The sequence below is a fragment of the Pinus tabuliformis genome, chromosome 7 (genome assembly GCF_031772625.1).
Source record: "Pinus tabuliformis cultivar Carrire ecotype Pingquan chromosome 7, CPIR1, whole genome shotgun sequence".
NCBI lineage: Eukaryota > Viridiplantae > Streptophyta > Pinopsida > Pinales > Pinaceae > Pinus > Pinus tabuliformis.
Genome location: NC_142293.1, coordinates 289,903,427 through 289,927,624, shown reverse-complemented (window position 1 = coordinate 289,927,624; position 24,198 = coordinate 289,903,427). Strand labels below are relative to the sequence as shown.

Genomic DNA, 24,198 nt, shown 5'->3' with positions numbered 1-24,198 from the left:
TGGCAACTGGAGCGAAGGTCTCCTCATAATCTATCCCTTCTTTTTGTGCATACCCCTTTGCCACAAACCTAGCCTTGTACTTCTCCACACTGCCATCTGCAACATACTTGATCTTGTAGATCCATCGAGAACCTACAATTGACTTGTCCTCAGGCCTCGGCACCACCTCCCAAACATCATTTGTCATGATAGAGTTGTATTCTTCTACCATGGCATCTACCCATACTTGATGTTGTGCGGCTTCCTAAAAGCTAGAAGGTTCTGCAACCTGAGCTACCAATGCTTGATATCTGTCAGGTTGCTTGCGCTCTCTTTTGCTCGTCCTAGGAGCTCCAACAAACTCCTCTACATCTCTCAATGTCTGACGAACCTCTCTACTGGCTCGACCACTAGTAGTGGGAGGTTCTACCAGCTCCTCCTCATCCTGCCCCTGCTGCTCCGTTTCCTGAGATCTCACTAGATTTCCTGCTCTTGAGGAACTGCTAGTACTGGTTACTGTACTAGATCCCTATGATTGTCCCACTGGTTGCCCCTGTGGCTGGACCAATGGAGCTTCAGCTGGCTGAATCTGATCGCTTGCAAGCATCTCACGATATCTCTTGAAAGCTCGATCTTCCATGAACTTTACGTCTCATCTTACTACAATCTTCCTATTGCTAGGAATGTAGATCCTATATGCCTTGGAGGTCTCGCTATACCCAACGAGAAACCCCTTCTCTGCAGTCTGATCCAATTTGGTGCGCTTCTCATCTGGCACATGGCAATAAGCAACGCTGCCAAAGATCCTAAAATGACTCACTTCTGGCTTCTTCCCTGTGAAGACCCCTTTTGGCGTTTTCTTCCCCAATGCTCTATGAGGAGTCTTGTTCTGAATATACACTGTCATGTTACATGCTTCTGCCCATAGAAACCTAGGCAAATCCTGGTCATATAACATAGCTTTTGCAGCCCCAACTATGGTTCTATTTTTCCGCTCCACTACCCCATTTTGTTGTGGATTATACAGAGTTGTCCATTCTCTTTTGATGCCTTCCTTCGCGCAAAAAACTTTGAATTCAATATCAATATATTTTCCACCATTATCTGAGCAAAGCACTTTGATCTTCTTCCCTGTCGCATTCTCCAGGAGAGCCTTAAACTCTCTGAAACAATCGAAGACCTCATCTTCAGTCTTCACTAAGTAGATCCAGGCTTTTCTGGAATGGTTATCAATAAAAGTGACGAAGTAATCGGCACGACTGAGAGCTCTAGTGGACATCGAGCCACAAATATCTGAATGTATAAGTCCTAACACACCATATAATCTGTTGTCACTTCTTGGGAATGTTTGCCTTAGCGTACTTCCCAAGTACGCATCCTCTACACACATCATCGTGTTCAGTGCCAAGTTCTGGAACCCCTGTTATTGTTTCCCCTGAACATCTTGAGTGCTCCATGGTGTAAATGTCCCATTCTCCTATGCCATAACTCATTCAGTTCCTTCCCATTGCTACTGTCAATGCCAATTAGTGCCATTGGAAAGTCGAGTTGCAATCTGTATAATTTGTTGCTTCGAACTCCGATTTGTCTTACCCTCTTCCAACTTGAGTGTTTGACAAACACTTTCTTTCCTACGAAGTGGATATCATATCCCTTATCCTGTAGTTGGGATATTGAAATCAAGTTCATACCCAATCCTGACACGTGCAATACATCTATAGCACTAGTGCTTGCTCCTAACTCCCTCTGAAAATCGATGGTAACTCTCCCTACAGGAGCACACTTTGTTCTATTTTCCATCATAATCTAGAAGTCCATTTGTTCTTCCTTGTAGCTAGAGAAATATTCTCTAACCCCTGTCATATGAGTTGATGCTCCACTGTCTATATACTAGACACCCTGTGAAGTTGATCCTGACAAGCAAGCAAATTCGTCCTCCAACCTGGAAGATAAATCTGAAGCCTCCTGAATGTCAATTATGTCCATGGTCATACTAAAGAATTTATTGTGTTATTCCTCTTTCCACCCAACGTTGATTCTGTGACTCCAAACTGCAGCAAAAACCTCTGCGTCCAACCAAGGAATCTTCTTAACGAAAATATGAGTTGTTTCTGCTCCCTCTGACTGTTGGAATCAATAACCCAACCAACTCGAATTTTCTGCAATCCTACAACTGAAAATCGAATTCCTACCCCACCAATTCGGCCTGCCTGTCAATGAACTGCGCAGCCTCTAGGAATTTCGGCCTATTGTTCCTATTAAACAATGAAATTCCCTTCTCGACTTCTGAGCTTCCCGGCTGATCACTCACGCTTTTGATACCATGTGAAAATTTCATCTATTGCAGTAATTGGAAATTATTCTCCTAATTGTTAATTTAATTTAACAATTTATTTGCACATACAAACAACGAATAATTCTCTACTGCAATTTTCACCATAAAAATACTGCGGAAAATAAAATACTGGAAACTAAGAAATTCTTGCACACACACAAAAATTTAACACAGTTGTTTTTGGACAATTGTCCCCGGAAAAACCCAACTTGGGAAAATCGGTGCAGCAGATGAGGGTTTTATTATTATTCTTCAGCAGCAATTATGAGTACAATAATTTAGATGCTCTACTGGCAATCTAATCTAAGAAAAATACTGGCAAAATTATTGTGAGAATTTTCCCTCACCCCACAACTAATTTTTGTCCCCGAAATTGCCTCCCTAGCCACACGCAGATCCTTCTGCGTCAACCTCTATGCAATGCCCTCTAGTAATTTCAGCCTACCTCTCACTACCTCTCTCAGAAATGTTGTTGACCTCCTCTACCACCTGCTACTCACCCTCTGGCTCTATCTTCTCTGTTGAGTCTCTGCTACTAAGAAAATCGAACTGCCTAGGCAACTAAGTATCTACTCTGGTGTGTTCTCCATCACCACATCGATCCCTTCTTATATCTTCCTGTTGGGACTCCAACAGCTAAGATTAAATCTTAATCGATGGCTCAAATCATTTATGGATCGATCCGTGTGAGTTTTTAGAGAATTCTCACCTTCACTTAATTAATTTTGATTAATTAACCAGATTTCCTAACTTTAGACTTATGAAACATTAAAAAAAATAGTTAATAATCTAATTAAGTCATCTCTAGGTGAAATTTCCAGAAACGATTTCTGGGTTTTGGAGATCTCATGTATTCTAGCCTCTCCACCAATTTCGTGGCTAGAACACATCCAATGCTACAAAAACTAACATATATAATAGTACTTGTATCAAATAATACTCTGGTATTTGTATTGATTAATATAATAATATTATTTGTATTTGTATTAATTAATGGTATTTTTATTTGTATTAATTAATATAATACTATTTAATATTATTATATAATAGTATCAATGATAAATAATTAACCTTATTATTAAACAATTATAATAATAATTAACCTCATCATTAAAGAATAGTATTAATAATAAATAATTAACCTTATCATTAAATAATAGTATTAATAATAAATAATTAACCTTATTATTAAATAATAGTATTAGCAAGGTTGATATAGTATTTGTATTTGTATTAATAATTATTAGAGAATTATGTTTTTCTTTGAATTATTATTTGTCTAATGGCTATATTTTTTTACTTTCTTTGACCTAGCCCATTGAATCATAGGGTCCCTCCCCTATTTAATCTTTAAGCCTAATCAGATTTTCTTCATCATTATGTCCTATTCATGAACCACATTAGTTGGTTTGAAACAGTTGAGACATGTAACTAGTTTCAGTCTTCATAATTGTCGTATTCATTTCAATATGTATCCTATGTAACAAACAAGAAAAGGAAAAGAAAATGATTATTATTAAAGCATGGGCTTCAAGCTCATTATGGTCTTCTAGGTAAAAGCATGTTCTTCGTGCTTCTAGGGTTTGATAGGTCTTAGAATTTATTGTCATGAGTCAAAGGAGTCAACATCATACTTATAAGACCCCTCTAGGCAATTTGTAATTGTAAAAAGAATTATTTTTTAATCTAGAAAGTCATGGAATCTCCAAGGGTACAAGTTGGCCCTAGGAACATCAAGTCAGTCTAAAGGAGGGAATTTGACCCCTTGAGAAGGCTATATAAGGGAGTCGTTCAACCTCATTTGGAGACACTCACTCACAAGTTCGATATATCAAGAAAGAATTAGATCGGTAGTTGGGAATTTGGAAGGAGAGAGAAGATCAAGAAGAAAGAAGGAGGACAAAATTTCTTTGTTTTTGGGCTCTATCTCTCTCACACGTGTGAAATTCTAGGGTTTTTGGGCTCCAGTAAGAGGCCAAAGTTGCAGGACCAAGTTACAGTAGGACGAGGTGCAACATTTTGTAGCTGGAAGGAAGGAAAATTTGTCTAGATCTTGTTGACCTTAGGAAGAGCTAACATGCTCTTGGAAGGTCTCAAGAGGAGGTTGAATTAGGGTTTTTCTCAGAAGTTGCAAGACTGAAATTGCAAGGTCGAAGTTGTAGGTCGAGTTGCAGTATTGAAACTAGCAAGACAAAGTTGCAATGTGTAGCAATATGGTGCATAATCAAGGAAGGACAAGAGGAAGGGTTGACTTGGTATGAGGAGATGGATTTGGCCTAGGGATTGGGTCTTTGTATCTCATTGATGATCCGAATTTAAACAAGAACGCAACAAATTACAAAAATAACCATAAACACAGAGATGCAGCGGGAATAATACTTCATTTCATTAATGTAAAGTACTGAAAAATGTTTACAAATAGAAATGGAAATAAACCAACTAGGGCCATGGTAGCTTATCTCTGAGAAGAGATGTGGCGGCTGCATGCCTCTGAACTATGTTACAATGAGGCTCGAAGGCCTATTTATTGTTGAGAAACAATGGAAACCCTAAACATTCAAAAACCTAACCCTAGGAGATGAAATGCCAAATTGTGGGCCCCATTTGGATAAATTGGTACATCAACTTCCCGAGGTCGTAACTTTGGCATACGATTTTTGTTTGACGCGCACAATAGCTCGTTAGAAAGATCTATCTGAGGACTACAACTTTGGGAAGAACAACATTGGTTCAAGGACCCATGTTGCTCCCAAAATTCCCAAAAAACGTCGTTTAGGGCCTCAAAACAGCTCCGAAAGTTAAGGACCCGGAAAACTGCTAAAAATAGTAAATTGTGCTACAAATAACGAAACTGAAAGAGACGGTTGTGGGGGTCCAAGTGGGATAGGTGGGTGGCCACCAACATCCCCCTGGATCATTCCTCCCCCCTTAGGAAGCAATTGTCCCCATTGCGTTGAGTTCCTCCATGAGATGAGGAAACTTCTGTTGAGCTGAGTCCCTAGTGCGTTGTTCTGCAACCTCTGATGTGTCCAATAATGGTGGGAAGCATGGTCGAGGGCAGTCCACATTGAACACTTGGTGCAAGCGAAGGAATAGGGAAATGTTGTGCTCCAAAGCATTGTTTCCCACAGCCTTGGTAATGGTGTAAGGACCATGTCGGAGTGGTCTGAGCTTCTGATGGGCTCTTGTAAGGCGTTCTTTCTACAGATGCAACCAGACTTTGTCGCCCACTTGAAACTTGTGTGGTACCCCTGTGGGTGAGGAGAAGCTGTTCATGTGTTCTTTCATGACCGTATCCCTCTGTTGTTGCTACTGCGTGGAGGAACCCTTCGCGGAGGTCATGGATGTGGCGACGATCTTCCCCTTACTTTGGGAGCGGACCAGACAGAAAATAAATTTCCTAGTCTATGAGATGATCTTACTGCATTTCTTAGCAGAGATCAAAGAGGTGGCGATAGGTGGGGCTACCTCCGGTATCCTGTATAATGAATTACCCAAAGTAATAATAACAGCGCGAGGTCTTGACTCATACACAACATGTCGCCTCCATAAGTATGGTTGGCCTAATAATACATCACAAACATCCAAAGGTGCAACATCACACAATACCTCGTTTGTGAAGGGCTTGATGCTGTAGGGAAGGCGACACTGTTGGCGAACTCGGAGATCTCGTCCTTGGTGAAGCCACCCAATGTTATATGGTTGCGGGTGTGGTATAGTCGGTAGGCCCAACCGCTTCACGACCTCTGCTGAAATGAGGTTCTTTTGGCTCCCACTGTCAACAATGAATTGCAGCGGCGAACCCTTCACCCACATTTGTGAGTGGAAAAGTTGCTCCCCCTCCTCTGGATCTTCGGGCTCATTCTTCTGGATCTTGGCGGTGGCAACAGTGGCGTTGGGCTCCGCATCAATGATTTGCTTCCCTTTGCCATTCCCCTTGTCGGGTTCTGACTTAGGGTCGGAACATGCATCTGATTCTGAAGCCTTCAACTCAACCACCAGCAACTGCTTGGTCCGACACTCACTTGTGTTGTGAGTGGGGCTCTTATGGAACTCACACCACTTTCCTGTGTCCTTTGACTTCGTGGTGTTTTTCTTTTCTTGTGGCTTCGATGGGTTGTCTTGGGTTGCCCCGCCTTGGCTTTGTCCTTTGTTCTTCAAATTCGCAGATCCAAAGTCTCGCTTCTTTTGTTTAAACTTCTGCTCAATTTTGACAGCATATTAGTATGTCGTGCCGAGCGAGGAGATGTTCAGGAACTCCATCTCGTCCTGGATGTATCTATGTAGGTATCCGCGGTATTTGAGTACCAAATGCAGCTCAGAATCCTTGATACCCAACTGTGTGCGAAGGGTATGAAAAATGTTTGTGAACTCTGGCACATCTTGGTCCCTTCCCTGCCGCAGCGTGGTCCACTTTATGTATTTGTCCTCATAGCTTTTGACAGGGTAGTACTACTCCTTGATGGCATCCCGGAATGAATTCCAAGTGGGTGCGGCTGAAAAAAGTGAGCCCATACTTTCATCCTTCTGCTCGCAGTAGGTTTCCCACCAATCCTTGATGTGGGGGGCTGCTTTGAGAAGAGCGAAAATAATATTTTCCCGACTGGAAAAATCATGAACAGAAAAATAACCCTCTAGCAAATTTAACCATTTATCTACGGCATCTGCGTCTATCTGACCCTCGAATATGGGAATTTCAAAATTAACTTGTACCTTAAAGGGTGTGGCGTTTCCAGAGTAGCTGTTGGAAGTCGATGCGTCGCCTCTGGGTAGCCGCTGAAGGATCTGGGAAAAGTTTTCCATCATCGAGTTCCTTTGTCGCTCGAGGGCTTCTTCGAGAAAGATTTTGATAGGATCTCCTGCCCCCTCGTCTTTCTTTTCATCCGCCATGGGAGGCCATCGAGATTTGCGAGGCTGGTCTTGCAAAGGTTCGACATGTGTTGCAAAAATACATGAAGACGATTAAGGCAAGCTCAATATCTGGTACTTGGCAACTACGAAAGATGAATCCATCATGGGATTGAAAGGGTAGTTGTGCGAGAAGATAACTTGAAGGTCAAAGGAGATCACTTTCATAAAGAAGCCATGATCAAGCTTGAAGTTTGGGAAGGCTCAGTGCAATGCCTTCGTATCAAAGAAGAAAGTGATGAGCAAGAGAGATGACCTAGATCCTGTCACAAGAACGAAGAGTGAAGATGGCTCCATGATACCTTGAAAGAAAGCAAGCTCGATGCAGGAGATGCAGAAGAAAGAGGGAGCCATGTTATGAATCTAAAACTATCAAACTTATTTATTATTACTCCTTGGAAAGAGTGTGGGTGGATCTATGAGCAAATTGTGGATTTGGGACATAATGTTATCATCTTATTTTAAAGGAAGTTGAGCTAAACTCTATATAAAGAGTAGCCCTGACTTGTTTGTACTCATGGTTGGATTCTTGGAATTTGTCCTCCTTGGAGCTTCACGGATACATCTTTCTTGGAGCACATGTGATGTGTATGGATTCTCTATTTCAATGTGTGGCTGAACATTTTGGGTCTTCAAGCTTGAAGTGGTGTAGATTCTTTCACATAGCAAAGGTTAAGTGACATGATCCATCTGAAGAGTATACTTACTACCTGGAAGGAATCTAGTGTGGTAACATCTCTTTTCTCCTTCTCTATCTTGGTTTCGGGGCTTAATAATTTGTATGATTTATCTTAAGAATACTTGTAAACTTGTTGACTTCAATTCTAGGGTTAAGAGCTAGTTGAAGAAACATCCTTTGGAGCCCTCCCTTGTGAAAATTTTGAACTAATTTAAGTGGATCCAGTGGGCTTCCATGCCTCATTTCCAGCCCTGATTACACAAGAAATCAAGCCCTCCAAGATAGGTCCTTGACTACATTGCCCTCCAAGATAGGTCCTTGACTACATTGTTGCATTGCCCTTATCAGATTGGCACTCATCTCTAGATCCCTCCATCACTCTGTTGTTCCAGTATATGTTCGGAAGATGTCTCCTGTAAACAGATTTGGAAGAAGACTACTAGCAGCAGCAGCTCTAGGATATACTTGTGCCAGCACCTACATTCTCGACACAATCTTTTGAAAACACCTAGTCTAAAATAAGGCTTAATCATCATCAAACGATCATAACATGACGAACCTGTATGGTTGCTGTTAGAAGTTCACGGTCAAAGAAGGTCCCAAACCCCTGCACACATTCCCAAAAAGGCAGATTTGATTCTTCAGCCATACGATCAGGGACTGCTCCCTGTATAATAGGTCGTGACAGCTGCAAGGAACATTTTGAAATAGTGCTCTACTTTGCGAGTTTGTTACACATGATATCCACAAAGCGTATCCATGATCTACATTTCAAGAAGTGGGTTAGCATGATTCAAGGATCACCCTTGTTTTAGGGGAAGCCGGTTTAAAAGGGGTTCAATAGCGACTTTGGTGCAGATTTCAAGATGGTTGGTTATAGAAGCATTCCTCATTTTGAGAGTTGATTGGTCCTTGGAGAAAGAGTGTCCACCCCTTTAAGGAATTTTTTTACAGTTATTAATTTGTGAATCTAAAACTATCAAACATATTTATTATTACTCCTTGGAAAGAGTGTGGGTGGATCTACGAGCAAATTGTGGATTTGGGACATAATGTTATCATCTTATTTTAAAGGAAGTTGAGCTAAACTCTATATAAAGAGTAGCCCTGCCTTGTCTGTACTCATGGTTGGATTCTTGGAATTTCTCCTCCTTGGAGCTTCACAGATACATCTTTCTTGGAGCACATATGATGTGTATGGATTCTCTATTTCAATGTGTGGCTGAATATTTTGGTTCTTCAAGCTTGAAGTGGTGTAGATTCTTTCACATAGCAAAGGTTAAGTGACATGATCCATTTGAAGAGTATACTTACTACCTGGAAGGAATCTAGTGTGGTAACATCTCTTTTCTCCTTTTCTATCTTGGTTTCGGGGCTTAATAATTTGTATGATTTATCTTAAGAATACTTGTAAACTTGTTGACTTCAATTCTAAGGTGAAGTTAAGAGCTAGTTGAAGAAACATCCTTGGAGCCTGCCCTTCTGAAAATTTTGAACTAATTAAGTCGATCCAGTGGGCTTCCATGCCTCATTTCCAGCACTGATTACACAAGAAATCAAGCCCTCCAAGATAGGTCCTCGACTACATTGTTGCCTTGCCCTTACCAGATTGGCACTCATCTCTAGATCCCTCCATCACTCTTTTACTTAAAAGACAAAAGACATTGTTCTCCTAAAGCTACTCTCTTATCACCTTGTGTCTCATTGTTTATCTTTAGTGGTCCTACTTAGAAATACCCCCCCCCCCAACCGCTCCCCCGACTCCTTTTGAGCCAGAGGAGAGCCCACCTAAAGTGAACAGGATAGATTGCTTAGGTGACAGTGGTAACAGTCCTAGTAGTTCTCTATTGGGTTACACCTTGCGGATTAGGGATTTTATCATTAAGTACAAGTTGGGGAGGTAACAGGAGGAATTCTACAAGGTTTCCATATACCATTTTGGATTAAGTGTACATGCTACCATATGCAAAGATGTCTTCGTTCAATCCTACCTATGTTGAATAATGGGTCAAATCTGATTCGTACATAACTCTAAGGAGGGATCCATTTGACAAATGCCTACCTTTAATTGACCCAACAGTTATCAAAGTATCATAGATTTCTCCAAGACTAGAAGAATCTATGTCGTTGTAGCAAATGACATTCAATATAGGACCTACAATATCAGATAACTGCAATCTGCCCATAAATCAGTATCCAGGTCCTTAAGCCTAATCTTCTTCCCCTCATCTGTCTTGGATTATGTCTACTCGCTCCAATCTAGAATCACAACCATGGTCTGGAATGGTGATTGCACCTCTAACATCCTCTCCAATAAGATATGGTGGGCTTGCAGAATTCCTTCCTCGAGTGAGCCCTATGTTGTGGCTACAAATAAACATCTACACATCTCTCAGAGCTCACACCAAGTTTAATACCCACTGCACTTTGCTAATGTCTTTCAATGCATTTTTTAGTGCATGCACACAACAAAGGGTCCAAATATATGCTTGTATTTACTCTGAACTAGTAACCTACCTGATAAGCTCAATATTATTACATCTATCACAACTTGCAAGGCATTGGTAAGCTTCCTCTGTAGCATCCTGAAGAAGTTCAGATTGGAATGTTGCATCTTTTCACTTATTTGAACAACCAATAGCTGTAAGAAAGAAAGGCCCTACTACAGATGTAACTATGATGTTGCTAAATGGATGTTTGGCAATGTCTGTCCACCCATCCATAATAATAGAGCGACTTGTCTTCACTAATTTCTGCCCCATCTACTCTTCTTGCACGTCAATACTGGACACTTGCCTTTCTTCATTGTCCTCGACTTATGTTTACATAGAGACAAATATGAGGGTATCAATTCTGCAATTGGCATGGACCATCTTTGTATAACAGAAACTGCCAAAGGCATCATCTCATCACACATTGAAATGCATTATATATTCTTGTGATATTGCCACCAATTGCACAAGAACAAGAAACCTTCGGTCTAGATGAAGTCATCCCAATAGGGGCCGGTGGAGGTATAAGGATGAATGGGCCGGCTTTCCCTTGGTGACTCACTCCCAAATTGTGATCATGTTCAGACATGAAATTTTGGCAAGAGAAAGTACCCTTTGTATTCGCTGCCATTTGCAACCTCAAAAGAGTGGATCTTTGCATCATGGTTAACTTCATACCTACCTACATTAACCCCCTTTCCACCTATGCGCAAAAGGTACTCCCTAATCTGACTATAAATTCCAACCCAAGGATGGCCACAAATATTGCATGACCCACCACTTCACTTTCCCACTTTTCTGTTGGTTGGGGATGTAAGTACCTTCGCTGCACATACCAAAAGGGCTTTTCTTAGGATCAAATGTCCCATCTGCATATTCAGACAAAGCCTTTGATGGGCAGAGATTACATAGCATACTTACCCTTGATGAGGTAGCAGTTCCACTCCCACTTCCAATCTCTGTCCCAACAAGACCTGCTGCACCAACATGACCCTTTGTCACAACATCAGAATCACCGTCACTGCAGTTGATCTCAGTAGAGTTAGTCACCACTGGTTTGTTTTAAATGGGCAGACTTTTATATTTTGGCAACCTGCAGCAAGGGTTTATATTTAAAACTGGACTGCATTGTTTTTAAATTTACAGGTTTATGCTTTAACCAAAGGCTGATTTTTAAGCTTGAAATGTTACACATGAAATAGAAATAAAAACACCAAAATAAAATGATATGGCCCCTCCTCCCAGAAGCAAACATTCTTGGCAAGTTGGCTATAGATTTCTTCTGTCTATAGCTAAGTCCTAGCACTGATGAATGGTACTTCCACTGTGCTGTTGCAACATCTGCCTAACAGTGAATACCTGGCTGTAGATTATTGTGACTGCCTTCACCCAAAATACAACTGCAAACACAAACTACCCCTTGCTGTAGCTTAAACATTGCACACTCTTGCTGTAGCAGCCTCCTCTTCACATTGGACAGTCAACCAGCACTCAAGACAAACTGAATCAACAGCCTCCTTCTCACAGTCATGTGCAGTCTTTTTTCTCAGTCTCTTCAAGGATCAAGAGCAAATGTGAAATGAGAGACAAACTTAATGAAAGGGAGGACTGGTTATTACAGAATTAAGTTTAGGTTCTTTTATTTTTTTTTCATTTTCTTAATTCTTATATGTTTTCGAAAAAACAGAGGAAAATATGGACAGCCATGCATCCTGTATCAATGCATCACATTTCCCAGTAAATTTTGCAAAAGGGGGGAATGTAGCAAAACTTTTCACAGGGTGCTCTTTGCATTTTACATAGAGAATTCTGGCAAATATCAGCTAATAAATAGTTCTAGTATTGGCATCTTGTCAAAGGCACTGTGTTATAAACAAAACAGCTTAAAAATATGAAAAGAACATTTTGCTTTATACTATAACAAGATATTATACTTCAGAAACAAAAACAAAAACAAAAAAAACTCTAGAACATGACTATTTCCTCAAACCACTGCCTCAATTGTTAGGTACTTATCTGAAGCACTTAACAAAGTATCTTAAACAACAATTCATAGTTAATAATGTGCCAAAGAAAAAGATAAATATTATGTCACTGAATGAGGTGCAAATCTTACTCGCAAATAAGTTCTTGGTGTTGAATAATATATTTCAGAAAGATTCGCAGTAACTGTCTTCGTTGCTTGAAACTACTTTTGGCCCACACCTTTTGTGCCTCTCTTGCTTGCCTAACATGTTCCCTGACCTGATTTAATATTACATTTAAGCAGGAAAAGTAATCAGATCAAAAATTAAGAGTAAGCATCATCAGAAAAGAAATTTTGAAGATAGCTACTCGTCACCTGAACAACTCCAGGGTCTTTGTCAAAATTCCCATTTAATCTAGAGAAATATTCAAAAACTCACTTTTGGTACTTGTCAGTCAACTTCTGCAATCATGTGATTCTTCCAGCTTAGTTGATGATGTTGAGATATTTACACAAATTGATGATGATTTCATGTAGTTTACTCCAATTATAATGATGATTTCACATGGTTATGATATTATATCACCACAAGCTTGTGAAATAGTGCTCTTGATTATAAACTAGATAACTTTCGTGATATTATTATTTGAAAATTGATATATAGCCTTGATGATGATATTGGTAGACATTATATTGTGGTGCCCATGGCACCCTTGTTGAAAGCATGCATTGAAATATATGAGCTTGTTTTCTGTGCCTGATTCACACCAGGACCCACAAACTGTGATCAAAAGTTGGGAGCAGCCAGATTGCTCTTAATACTATCATGAGATGTCACTCCTCAGTGACAACAGATCTCTAGCGACCCTTTGACTCTTTCCTTCATACTCTCAGAAACCTTATTGTAAACCTTGGGGCGAATGAATTCGAAAAACCTGTTTTAAGCCTAACCTAAATCTAAGCCCTAGGGGCTAGGCATATGACCTGGGGAGTGTTGACTGTAGTACTTGGGGTCATAACCTAAAAATCCTAACCACCCTATTTCCTTAATGACGTATTTAAGGGTAGAGTAGGAATCCCCTTGGCACTTTCAGTGCACAGCGATTACCATGATGCTGCCGGTTTAGGATTGAGTGCTAGGCATTCCCCACTTAGACTCTGTCAAATTGAGCCCTTGAGTGAGGGAAAGTTTGGGACTAGTTAGTTGACTGGGAAAAGCTGGACAATGCCCATTGTTACTAACTTACTACTGAGAGGCAACAGGAAGAGTACTGCCAAATCATCCATGTAAGGAGGGAACATGATACGAATCACAGATCCCCAGCATGCTTTGGTTGCAGCAGATGGTGAGATGTGACCAGTCCAGTTTCACCCTTGGACTGGGTACCATTTTATGCCGAGACTAGAGTCTACAGAAATCCCAACCTTTCGTTACAAGGCTTAAGAACCCCATGGGGAGTGTTCATGATAACTGAGGAAGGGTTGGCTGCGAGGAAAAATGTTGCCTGAGGAGAGTGTCCCCAACATCACATGCCCAGCCAAAGACTGTACAATAAGTGGGAGACAACAACTAAGTTGTCTCCCTTCCTTTCAATTAAATTTGTTGTATGGTTTAATGATTGGATTTATAATTTTATTGAGTTGTTTACCCCTCACATTGTAATAGCACCAGCAGTCTTGCTAAGTGGGCAGTTAAAATTGTTATCAAAGCAAGGGCAAGTTCACCACTATGGGCCTCTGGCTTGTCTGTGAACCAAGGGTCAAATTGTGTTCTATTTTTTTTACATTTTTTAGAATGTTTTATTTAATTTATGTTGATTTTCTTCCATGTTTAACCAAAAAATAAAATTGTTAAACTTTAACTTGTATTCTTTTAAATTCATTTTCCTAGGTTGAGCAAGGTGCAAGGTCATTTTCATTTTTTTCTTTTTCCAGATTACCTTATAAATTATGTTATTAAAATGTTATTTTTTTAATTAAAAACCAAAAAAAATCCCTAGTTTGAAATTGTTATTTTTATTATGATGTTTTTACAACAGTGCCAATTTTTAGGGTTTTCATCCACAACAGATTTGGTTTTCAAGCCCTAGTTTCAAACAAGCTACAATTTTAACCTTGGAAAAAAACAACTAGCATTACTTTTAATTCAGGGGTCTAGTTTAAGGTTTTTGTTCACAATGGTGCCAGTTGTCAAAGACATCACTTCCACTTGGAGATCCACTTTTCAATTCATGGGTGGATTTTTTAAGGTTTTTATCCACAACAGTATATGTTGTAAAGGCCATAGTTCAAAACAAGTTGTAAATTTAACCACCCCCCCCCCCAACAAAAAAAAGAGTGCGACTAGGAGCATCACTTTTTGAAATGGGGGTAAAAATAGCCTAAAAACTCTCTAGGATTCTCGTCCAGTAGATAACTGTGTTGTCTAGAGATGTCACTACCCTCTTCTCTCTTGGATGTTGTTATGTACTTGATCTTTCTGTCTCTTGGAGTTGCTAGGGTTTCTTAAGTTTATTGCAGCATCTGGAAGACTAGAGTTAGGGTTTCATCCCTTGGAGAATTAGATATTAGGGCTTAAGATGAAACCATAAGTTATACTTGATCAGCAGAAGAAGAGGAGACATCTTGCCTTGGAGGGCATGTTTGTGTGATGCATGCTTCTTGGATCACCTTTTTGTGAGCTAGGGCTTTCTAGGTTTTCCATAACAAGGGTTTTGGAGAGCTAGAGCATTGCACTAGCCTCGGGATAAGGCTATGGTATGTAAATGAACTTCTCATTATGCATATTATAAAGTTTCTTACTGTACAATACTTGTGTAAATTGCAAATTTGATTTTCTACCATCTATACTCTTCATGGTTTATAATTTCCAAGCACTATATGTCTTGTTGATTTGACATAAGTTAACGGTGAATATGTTAAGTGATTTAACAACTGAAGAATATAAGGGCAGATTTACTATTGTTTTTATAGTCACCACAAGTGCTTTCAGATCATTATATGCATGATATGATTACCCTAATTGGGCTGAAACATATTGGAATGCATTGGTATATTTTCTCTTGAATTGCCTAGTGGGTTGGAGTTATTAATAATTGAAATGTAGTCTTTTACTGCTGCTTTTGTTTTGTTTATATTTCATAACAGCCTTGAGGTTGAAAATTCACACAATTGACATCCGGGAGATCTCTTGTTAAGAAGTTAAATTCCTGTTTTGCATTATAACTCTACAACGCAAATATTTCTACAAAACCACCTTTCAAAAAGGTGTCAGAAGCAAATGAAGGTTAATCAAAAACAGGTATGTTTTGGATGGTTAGATACTCGGCATTGGAACTTGGAAACCAAGTTATTAGAACAATCTTACCACAAAATGCATATGCAAGTCCAAACATGTTTATTTGGAAAGGTTTCTACAGCAAATGGCTATGAATGCTTTTAGTGAGGAATTGATGATTTAGGGCATAACCGGAGTTCAACTGAGGTCATCTTTTGAGTTGAAGATCCAATCTTCAGACTCCACTCAAAGACATTGTAGTTACCCTTTTCTATTTTCGGGAAGGATATTGATGTTGCCAATTTACAGGTCCGAAGACTCCTCACCTTTCAATTGACACGGGTGAAGATACTAATGATGATTGTTAGCCTCAAGTTTCAAAGTCTACTCAGTCTGATTTTGTGGATCATGGCCTCCTTTGAATTTTGCTTCGTATAGCTCAGATGGTATTGGGAATTTTCTATTAAGTTATGAGTCAGGCCCTGCAGTGGCTTGAGATTTATGAGCTTGATTTTTAAGGGTTATGGACTACTCAGGATAATACAAATAGGATACGATGCTCTTGAAATGGATCACTCACAATGAGTTTTTGGATTGGTCAATTTGACCTTCAAAGACTATTCACTGAGATAGTTTAGCACTTGGCATTCTTTGAGGATCTCTGGGATTTTAACAATATTGGCATGGATGATATTTTGACGGATGGTATTTGAGGATTTTCAGGATTTGGAGGATATTGACATAGATGATATTTTGATGGATGCTTTTTCAATATTTTTAGGGTTTTTAGCATATTGATATGGATGATATTTGGATAGATGGTTTGTCTTTTTGGCATTTGACAATTCAGTGACCTATTACGGATTTGTGACTTGTATGGTTGTTCGATGTTTTTGATTGACTGTTTGGTATCAAGATTTCAGGTAGTGGCCACAATTCACCTAATTTACTTCTTAGTATTTTTCATTAAGATAATGATTTACTCCTTGTCGAATCATTCATAGGTTTTATAGATTACGAGATTGGGATGTAGATCGACATTTTTTTCTATCAACTAAATTATCGACATTTTTCATGGGTCATTTTATAAGAGCAGTTTTGTGAACACATTTATTTACTTGATGGGCTTTGGACTTTACAAGGATGGTCTTCAGACCCACCAAAGGACAGATGATCCTTTTGCATTTTTCGCTTGGCACAATGGATCATCAGACATTTTTAGTATTTTGGATATTTTGGACCTATAGCCAATTCACTTTTCATCCGAGTTTACTCTCATAGGTTTTGGGTTCACATCAGTGAACACTTGCAAGTTATCTAGCTCATTTGTTGCAGAATGAGATTTCCAGACTTGGTTTTTAGCATCAACTTTTGGTAGTTCTTGAAGCAGATCTTCATTAAGACTCAAGAGATTTTAGACCATGGGTATTAGGTTGAAGACTTGGACATGTTACCATCGTTTTGCACTAGTCTTTGTCGCCTAGAGTTGAAGTTTCTAAGTTTACTTAGTTAGAAACCCTCCATGCACTTTATCTTATTTATTCCTACCTACTTGTTATTTTCCTTAACAAGTTATTTACAATGTAAATACTGAAAATAAACACTAGTGCATGCTCAACATATTACAGATCAACAATTAAAAGAAACAAGAACAAACACACCACATGACACCATTATTTTTGGACTAAAGTCCCCGGAAAAACCCAATGCGGAACTGGTGCAGAGATCAGAGGGTTTTCTTATTAAGCAATATCAGAGTACAATTTGGGTGCCGAAACTGGCCTACCCAACAGAGAATTTCCTTAGCAGTAATGCTTCTCGGTTTCTGACAAATCTACTGGCTGAAACCCCAGATAATCCTTCCAGCAGCTACTCAGCACCAATCTGCCCCAAAAACCCCAGCATCTACCCAATCTGGACTGCGTAAGCCTCTCCTAGCCCAGCGTTGGCATTGCGTCAGCCTATCTTGGCATGCATCAGCCCCATGAGGCCCTGCGTCAGCTCTCTGAGCCTCTGCGTCATCTACGTTGGCTCCTCTGGTGCTCTGCGCAGCACTTAGCTACCTCTGCGTGGCCCAGCGTGAGCACTGGCTGCTCCTGCGTCTCTCTCTCTAGCTGCTCTGCTGCTATGCCGACACTATCTCTGCCTCTCTGTCTCTCTGTACTCAATGCCCCTCAACTACTCTCTCGATCACTGATTCTATCTCTCTTAGCAAATGCCGCTCTGGAGAATAAAATGACTAATCACTCTGGTGTCTTCTCCAAGTGACCCTCAAGCCTCCTCTTATACTTTTCCTGTTGACATATCAACGGTCGAGATTAAGTCCCTAATCAACGACTAAGATTAGATCTCACTTGATCCATGTCTTATGGACCATTCTAACACAGATTCATATTAATACACATTAATATTTTATTTTCCCTAAGTTTAGACTTAGGGACTCCATTAAAAATATTAATTATTTTAATATCTCCTGATCTGTTTAGAATCTGCCCAAACCCTTTCTGGGTATTGGAGATCTCATGTGCCCCAACCTCTCCACCAAATTTCGTGGCTAGAGCACATCCGATGCTACCCCAAATCAACACCTAGTTGGTACACTTGTACAAACTTATGATCAAAGCAGGGATTGTTAGCCTTTTAGCTCCTCAACCATCTTCAAGTGTATCTTAGGATATGCTCCTTATCCTAATTATGTACTTGGTTACATGTTAGGGTTGATTGATTTAAGGTGATTATGATTATTTTACTATTTATTGAGCATCATTATGTGAATATGATTGATTTGGATCTCCTTGTGGGACGACCAAGTGGTTGGCGCAATGGGATGTTATCCCCTCCACCTAGTTTCAAATCCCACTGGGGGGGCATCTTTGGCATGCTCCTTATCCTAATTATGTACTTGGTTACATGTAAGGGTTGATTGATTTAAGGTGATTATGATTATTGTACTATTGATTGAGCATCATTATGTGAATATGATTGATTTGGGTCTCCTCGTGGGACGACCAAGTGGTTGGCGCAATGGGATGTTATCCCCTCCACCTGGTTTCAAATCCCACGGGTGGGGGGGGGGCATCTTTGGCCCATTGTGATAAGGCTCGAAGAGTTGGCATGTCCACCCTTGTGGAGTCTCGACTCTTGCTAACTCATAAATTCCTAGGTATATCTAAGCTCATGGGTTGTTGGATATACTCTTGGTGTTATAGTAGCAGTCGCTAGGTTTGATCTTGGGCCTCGCCCAGATTACTCCAACGAGTTACCAATTCGCCATGGTAAAAATAAATAAATAATTGATTTGGCTTCAAACCTTTTTTTTGTTGCATCCTGATTTTCGTGTTCTTTCGATTTGGTTGCTTTGTTTGCAAAGGTGTTTATAACCTACCCCTCTTCGAATTCGAACCTATGATCTCCAAGGAAGAAACACATGTTCTTAACCATTAAGGGCACTCAGGCCATACATGGAAAAGAGAAACTATATCTTGGTATGGCATGCAAGTTTCTCACTCAAAAAACCTCATTATCACACTATAGCATAATCACTCTACAACCCTAGTTCACTCTCTAGAATATAACCCCATAATAAGACTGAATGAACTACAAATTGATCTCTTAATCTCTAAGTCATATTCTCAATGGTCTACCCTACCTCTCCTCTATAATATAGGAGAGACCTAGTTTCACAATGTATGTAGACATACTAAGTAAAGCACCTACGTTGATTCTATCAAACCCTAACCCTAATTCTGACTAGGGTAGAGCACCCAACTTGAATGAGTAAATTTCCTAGATGCCCCCTACAAGATAATGCATGCATGAAAGCAAGCACATCACTCCTAGAGATCTAGACATCTAAACAAATTTATTCTCCTAGCTATAAAGGTGTAGCACCTTGAAAATTAACTTGATCTTGCACAACCAAGTGTGCACTTCCACTTCACATCCAAAAATATATTGTGGGCTAGTCAAAGTTTTGGGTGGTTGGTAAGTTCAAAGGGTTGTTAATTCCTATTCCCAAGGGTTTACAACATCATCTTCCTCCTTTGTGATTTCAAGATTGTGAATGGATATACCTAGATCCGGGCCCATGGTCCTTTTACCTAGGGTTCACAACGCATTCCTCATTTCCTCTAAACCTCGTAAAGTTTCCAATCAGCTACACTTTAGTGGCAGCATACTATGATCTACCCCTTAACCTTTTGTTTGAAACTCCCAAGGATATAATTGTGCAAGGAGAATGAAAATCAATTGATGCTTTGGTACTCACTTGCAATCTGTGTGCATCCAAAACATCACAAGCACTACAATCATATGAGTAATTGAAACTAACAACGACTGAGACGATAGTAGAAAATTAATAGAAAATGGCAAAAAACCAAGGTTGAGAACACTTGCACACCCATGCACCTACAAGTCCAGATTACATAAAGGAAGACTTCTCTAGTGAAACTTGTTTTAATTACAAAACATGACAACATTGGATTATATGAAGGTAGACTTCTCCAATGCAACTTGTTTTAACTATTAAGTACAAAATATTATGAAAAATACAAATGTAAAGGGTGAACCTCTATTTCTATCAAAGATAGGTAAAACCCTAACATGAAGCTTAAGTTACTAATAAAAGTGTGTTAAGGGCCTCACATAAAAGTGGACTTTTACAAGCGTTGAAATATGACACTAGAAAGGTCTAGGGCTAGAACAATATGACAAAATCATGAGTTTACACACAAAATAGCTCATGGGCACAAAGTCTAAGATTCTAATGCCTAAAATATATGTTGTGATATGCACACATCATATTTCCGCGATTGATATGCAGGTACTTACACATATGTTAGCATGTAAAATTAGACACTGAAAGAAAATAAATGGAAGAAGCTGCCGAGAGGTGAACACTGAAATGCAAATGTAAAAAATTGCCAAACAGTTGAAACTTGAAATATGTATCTCAACTCTGTTTTAACTTTTTACTCCAGTGCGATACTGAGATTGAGAGTGGGAACATATGAAAAGTTCTGATCTGTTGTTGGCTCCTATGAGCTATTATTTTCTTCTCTCCGTCCCTTGTACCCTGGAGAGCATTTAGTCATGACTTGAAAGCCTTCCTGTGAAATTGTGACTTTTGAAACTGAATCTCAAAATCAATAAGTAATGAAGGTGGTTATCAATGTAAGATGGATCGCAGTGCACGTTGATTTGATGAGTCATCCATTGAATGCAAATCTTTTCTTATATACAGGTTGGAAGAAAGCTTGTGAAACACTCATGGACTATGATTGTGTCAGGCCTAGAGGTCGTGGAAGAGAAATAGTCACAACACTTTTCTTATTAGCATAAACTGAAAAAAACTCATAAGGAGCAAATGAATTATCATCCCAGAATATATGGTTTCACTGCCATGACCAGGGTTAGCGCCATCATTAATTTAGCTTTATAGTATACCATGTAGATAATATTAATCGTATTGTACCACGAAAAGGAGTTATTTGAAGCCAGCTGATCAAGAATGCCTGACCACTAGCACAAGGGGTTAGCTCAACCAGTTGTTACAAATGTTGCTGGCCTTTGCTAGTTCCATGCCAGCAGGTGCCTACTTCAAATCCCCCTTTATCTATGCCAACAGGTTTACTAGGGATTCCATCCACAAGTATGAGGAAGCATCTCTTGTGTTTCCCTGGAAGGTTTTCCTTAGGGAAAAAATGGACCCACCACATTTGTCAGTTTCCATTATTAAGGATTGTAAGGATTCTTGTACCAAATGTGTATATAGAGCCTAGACACCCCTGACCAAGGCCAGACCAGCTTGATCAATGTATAAAATATTAGACAATATCTGGCATTAATTTAAGAAGCATCTAGATTTTAGTTTTCCTGTTCATATTGCAACCCAAGTTCCACCACTTCATAATTCATCAAAACACAAAAACAGTGGCAAACAGATATAAAGAAAAGAGATCTCACTTCATCTGGTGTCAAGGCTGGGAAAAATCCAAGGTACTTCATTGTAGCAGGTTCGTAGCATTGGACCCTTTCTGCTTGTGCCCCTTTCCCCTTTCTTGGAATCTGCATATAAGTCACACAGTACAACAAACATTTTTGAAATCCTTTTCACAGGGGAGAATAGAATCTGAAACAGTTGGCAGTTAATGTTTATAAATCAAATTAGAAAAGATACAAAACCTACATCAGAATGAAAACACAATAATATTTGATATGTATTCCTTGACTATTGTAGAAAACCCAATCCCATTGGGTCTGTTGGACTGTTGCCCACTATTGTAACCCTCATTAATCGTGCCCTAAGTCTTTAAAAGAATGGTGCTATGCATGAACATGAAATTCTGAGAAATCATAGATAAATGCCAGTACAGATGCACTTCCGGGAAAGTAATTGTTCAAATGCACAATTTGAAAATGAAGTGTCGACTAAATGCACAATTTGAGAAGTAAATATCGGAAGTAAATCGCACTGTTGAGCTTAGATACGTATAGTATATTCAATGATTTGTAAGGACTCAGGAGTATGGAATTGATGCTAATTGCCCTGAGGCTTTAAACCATAGCTATATTCATGAACATGAAATTCTAAGAAACGATAGACAAGTTTTTGTTCAACTTCAAATGAACAATTCCAAACAGAAGTTTTAGTTCAGATGCTTAGTTTGAGCTGCCACGTCCGAAACATATTGTGCTGTTATATTATCAGCTTGAATACCAAAACAACAATGGTAAGGAGGACGGCATTGAAACTACGTATCCATGCTGTATACTAATGGCTTGATCCAGTTGTCCTGAGTAGTTTTTGGCCCAGAAGTCATTCATCCAAGTACTGCTGCTACCAAATAAGAGGGAGTATCAGCTTGAATACCAAAACAGCAATGGTAAGGAGGACGGCATTGAAACTACGTATCCATGCTGTATACTAATGGCTTGATCCAGTAGTCCTGAGTAGTTTTTGACCCAGAAGTCATTCATCCAAGTACTGCTGCTACCAAATAAGAGGGAGTGTATGTGGCCTCTTAAACATAAGCAGGTTGACCTAGAAGTCCTGATCAGGTTTTGCTAGACGGGCAACCAACCCAATCCCATATGGCAGTAGCATTTCCACACGACACGTGATTTCCAAGCATAGCACTGCATACGTCCATAGACCGCAGACTGTGGATAACCAAGACATGTTGCATTTAAAATGATTTCGTTTGCTAGAAGCTAGATATTGGATTTATTTAACCTAACATCAGATGTTATGCAGTGAAGGACCTGCATTCAGAGAGACCCTGAAGGTGGCATTATCTGTTCATAAAGAGGCCTTTTGGCGATCTAACAAGACAGTTCAAGAAATTGTTCGTATTTAAAAATGCAGAAAATTAACATATAACTAAAGCTAAAGGCAAAAATCAATAGTGTATCGCTTGAAGCGAAAACTGCAAAACAGTCAAGACAATGGAGCTACTTACATAAATGTAGCCCTCCCCCGTTGTCTGGCTACCATCGTCCAAAACTGCAACAGGGTTTATTTTATTTCAATTAACTACTCACGAATTTGCAATAAAAAGGCCGAATGCACGTATTCAAGAACAGATACCCACTACTCCCTGGCCACTGAGGCCCTCAAAAACCACAAATGAAAAATGAAAACCTGATTCTTTAAGCTCGAATTAGAGAAATGAATACCATCAGACGCATCTACGTCCATTGCAGGCACTACAGGAGGTATAAGCATCAACAGAAGACGACATAATGCAATTGCGCTGCCAATAACCAGCATAGCCCACCACAGCTCCATAATTAACCCTCGAGATCACAAAACCTTATGAAGGTCTGAATATAATCATAACCTTAGCAGAGCAAATATCGACCACTCTGCGCCGAAAGACCGCCATTATTCATTAGAAAAACGGCCATTGTTATTTCTTTTCATGCAATGGAAGGAAAACAAGTGAGCGAAGAATACTGGGCATGAACAGAGCACGTAAGCCTGCAACCAGGTTTTAAAGGAAAAAAGAAAATGGATGCTGTTGTGCAGAGCCAGCTCAATATATGCCCACGCGCGGACAGATTCCCTCTGCTATTGTTTAATTCGAAAAACTGGACAACTTTTTTTCTTAGTTATCGGGTGTATCAACTCGGGTTATTCTTATCGCTAAGTCGCGATGACATTCCATAATTGTATGAGTTAATATAATTCGTCAATCTGATTTTTTAAATCCCCCAAGTCGTGGAAAGTTTTCTTCATTTCGATGTTGCTTTTCTTTCTGCATTAAATTTTATGAATTGTTTTTCGTTGAGATTTTATTTTATTATTTTTTTTCAAGTAATTTGTAGTTAATATTAGTGATACTGTTATTATAATAAGTATAAATATTTAATATACTTTTAGGGGATTAATTAATTTTTTTAATATTTATTAGAAATTTAATAATCTCTCCTAAATGATGGCATGAATCATTCATTCTTAAATGAAAGAAGAGTGCTTTATTTTAATGTTATTATTAATTTGTGTTGTAATATTTTAATTTTGATTTATAAAATGTATTCCATATAATTATATATAAATTA

The 24,198-nt window shown here is 39.3% G+C and overlaps 1 protein-coding gene across 1 annotated transcript in view; it reads right to left on the bottom strand.

Moving 5' to 3' along the window:
- The window catches only part of ALDH22A1 (aldehyde dehydrogenase 22A1), a 243,611-nt gene extending 219,851 nt beyond the window's left edge, over window positions 1–23,760 (bottom strand). The window contains exons 1-4 of the mRNA XM_089458099.1: window positions 23,314–23,760; window positions 23,097–23,140; window positions 21,601–21,702; window positions 12,510–12,637 (exon numbers count right to left, since the gene is read on the bottom strand). Of these exons, the coding sequence (XP_089314225.1) occupies window positions 12,510–12,637; window positions 21,601–21,702; window positions 23,097–23,140; window positions 23,314–23,425 (386 nt within the window). The 5' untranslated portion in view covers window positions 23,426–23,760. The remainder of the gene's footprint in view (window positions 1–12,509; window positions 12,638–21,600; window positions 21,703–23,096; window positions 23,141–23,313) is intronic.
- Between the last annotated feature and the right edge of the window lie 438 nt (window positions 23,761–24,198).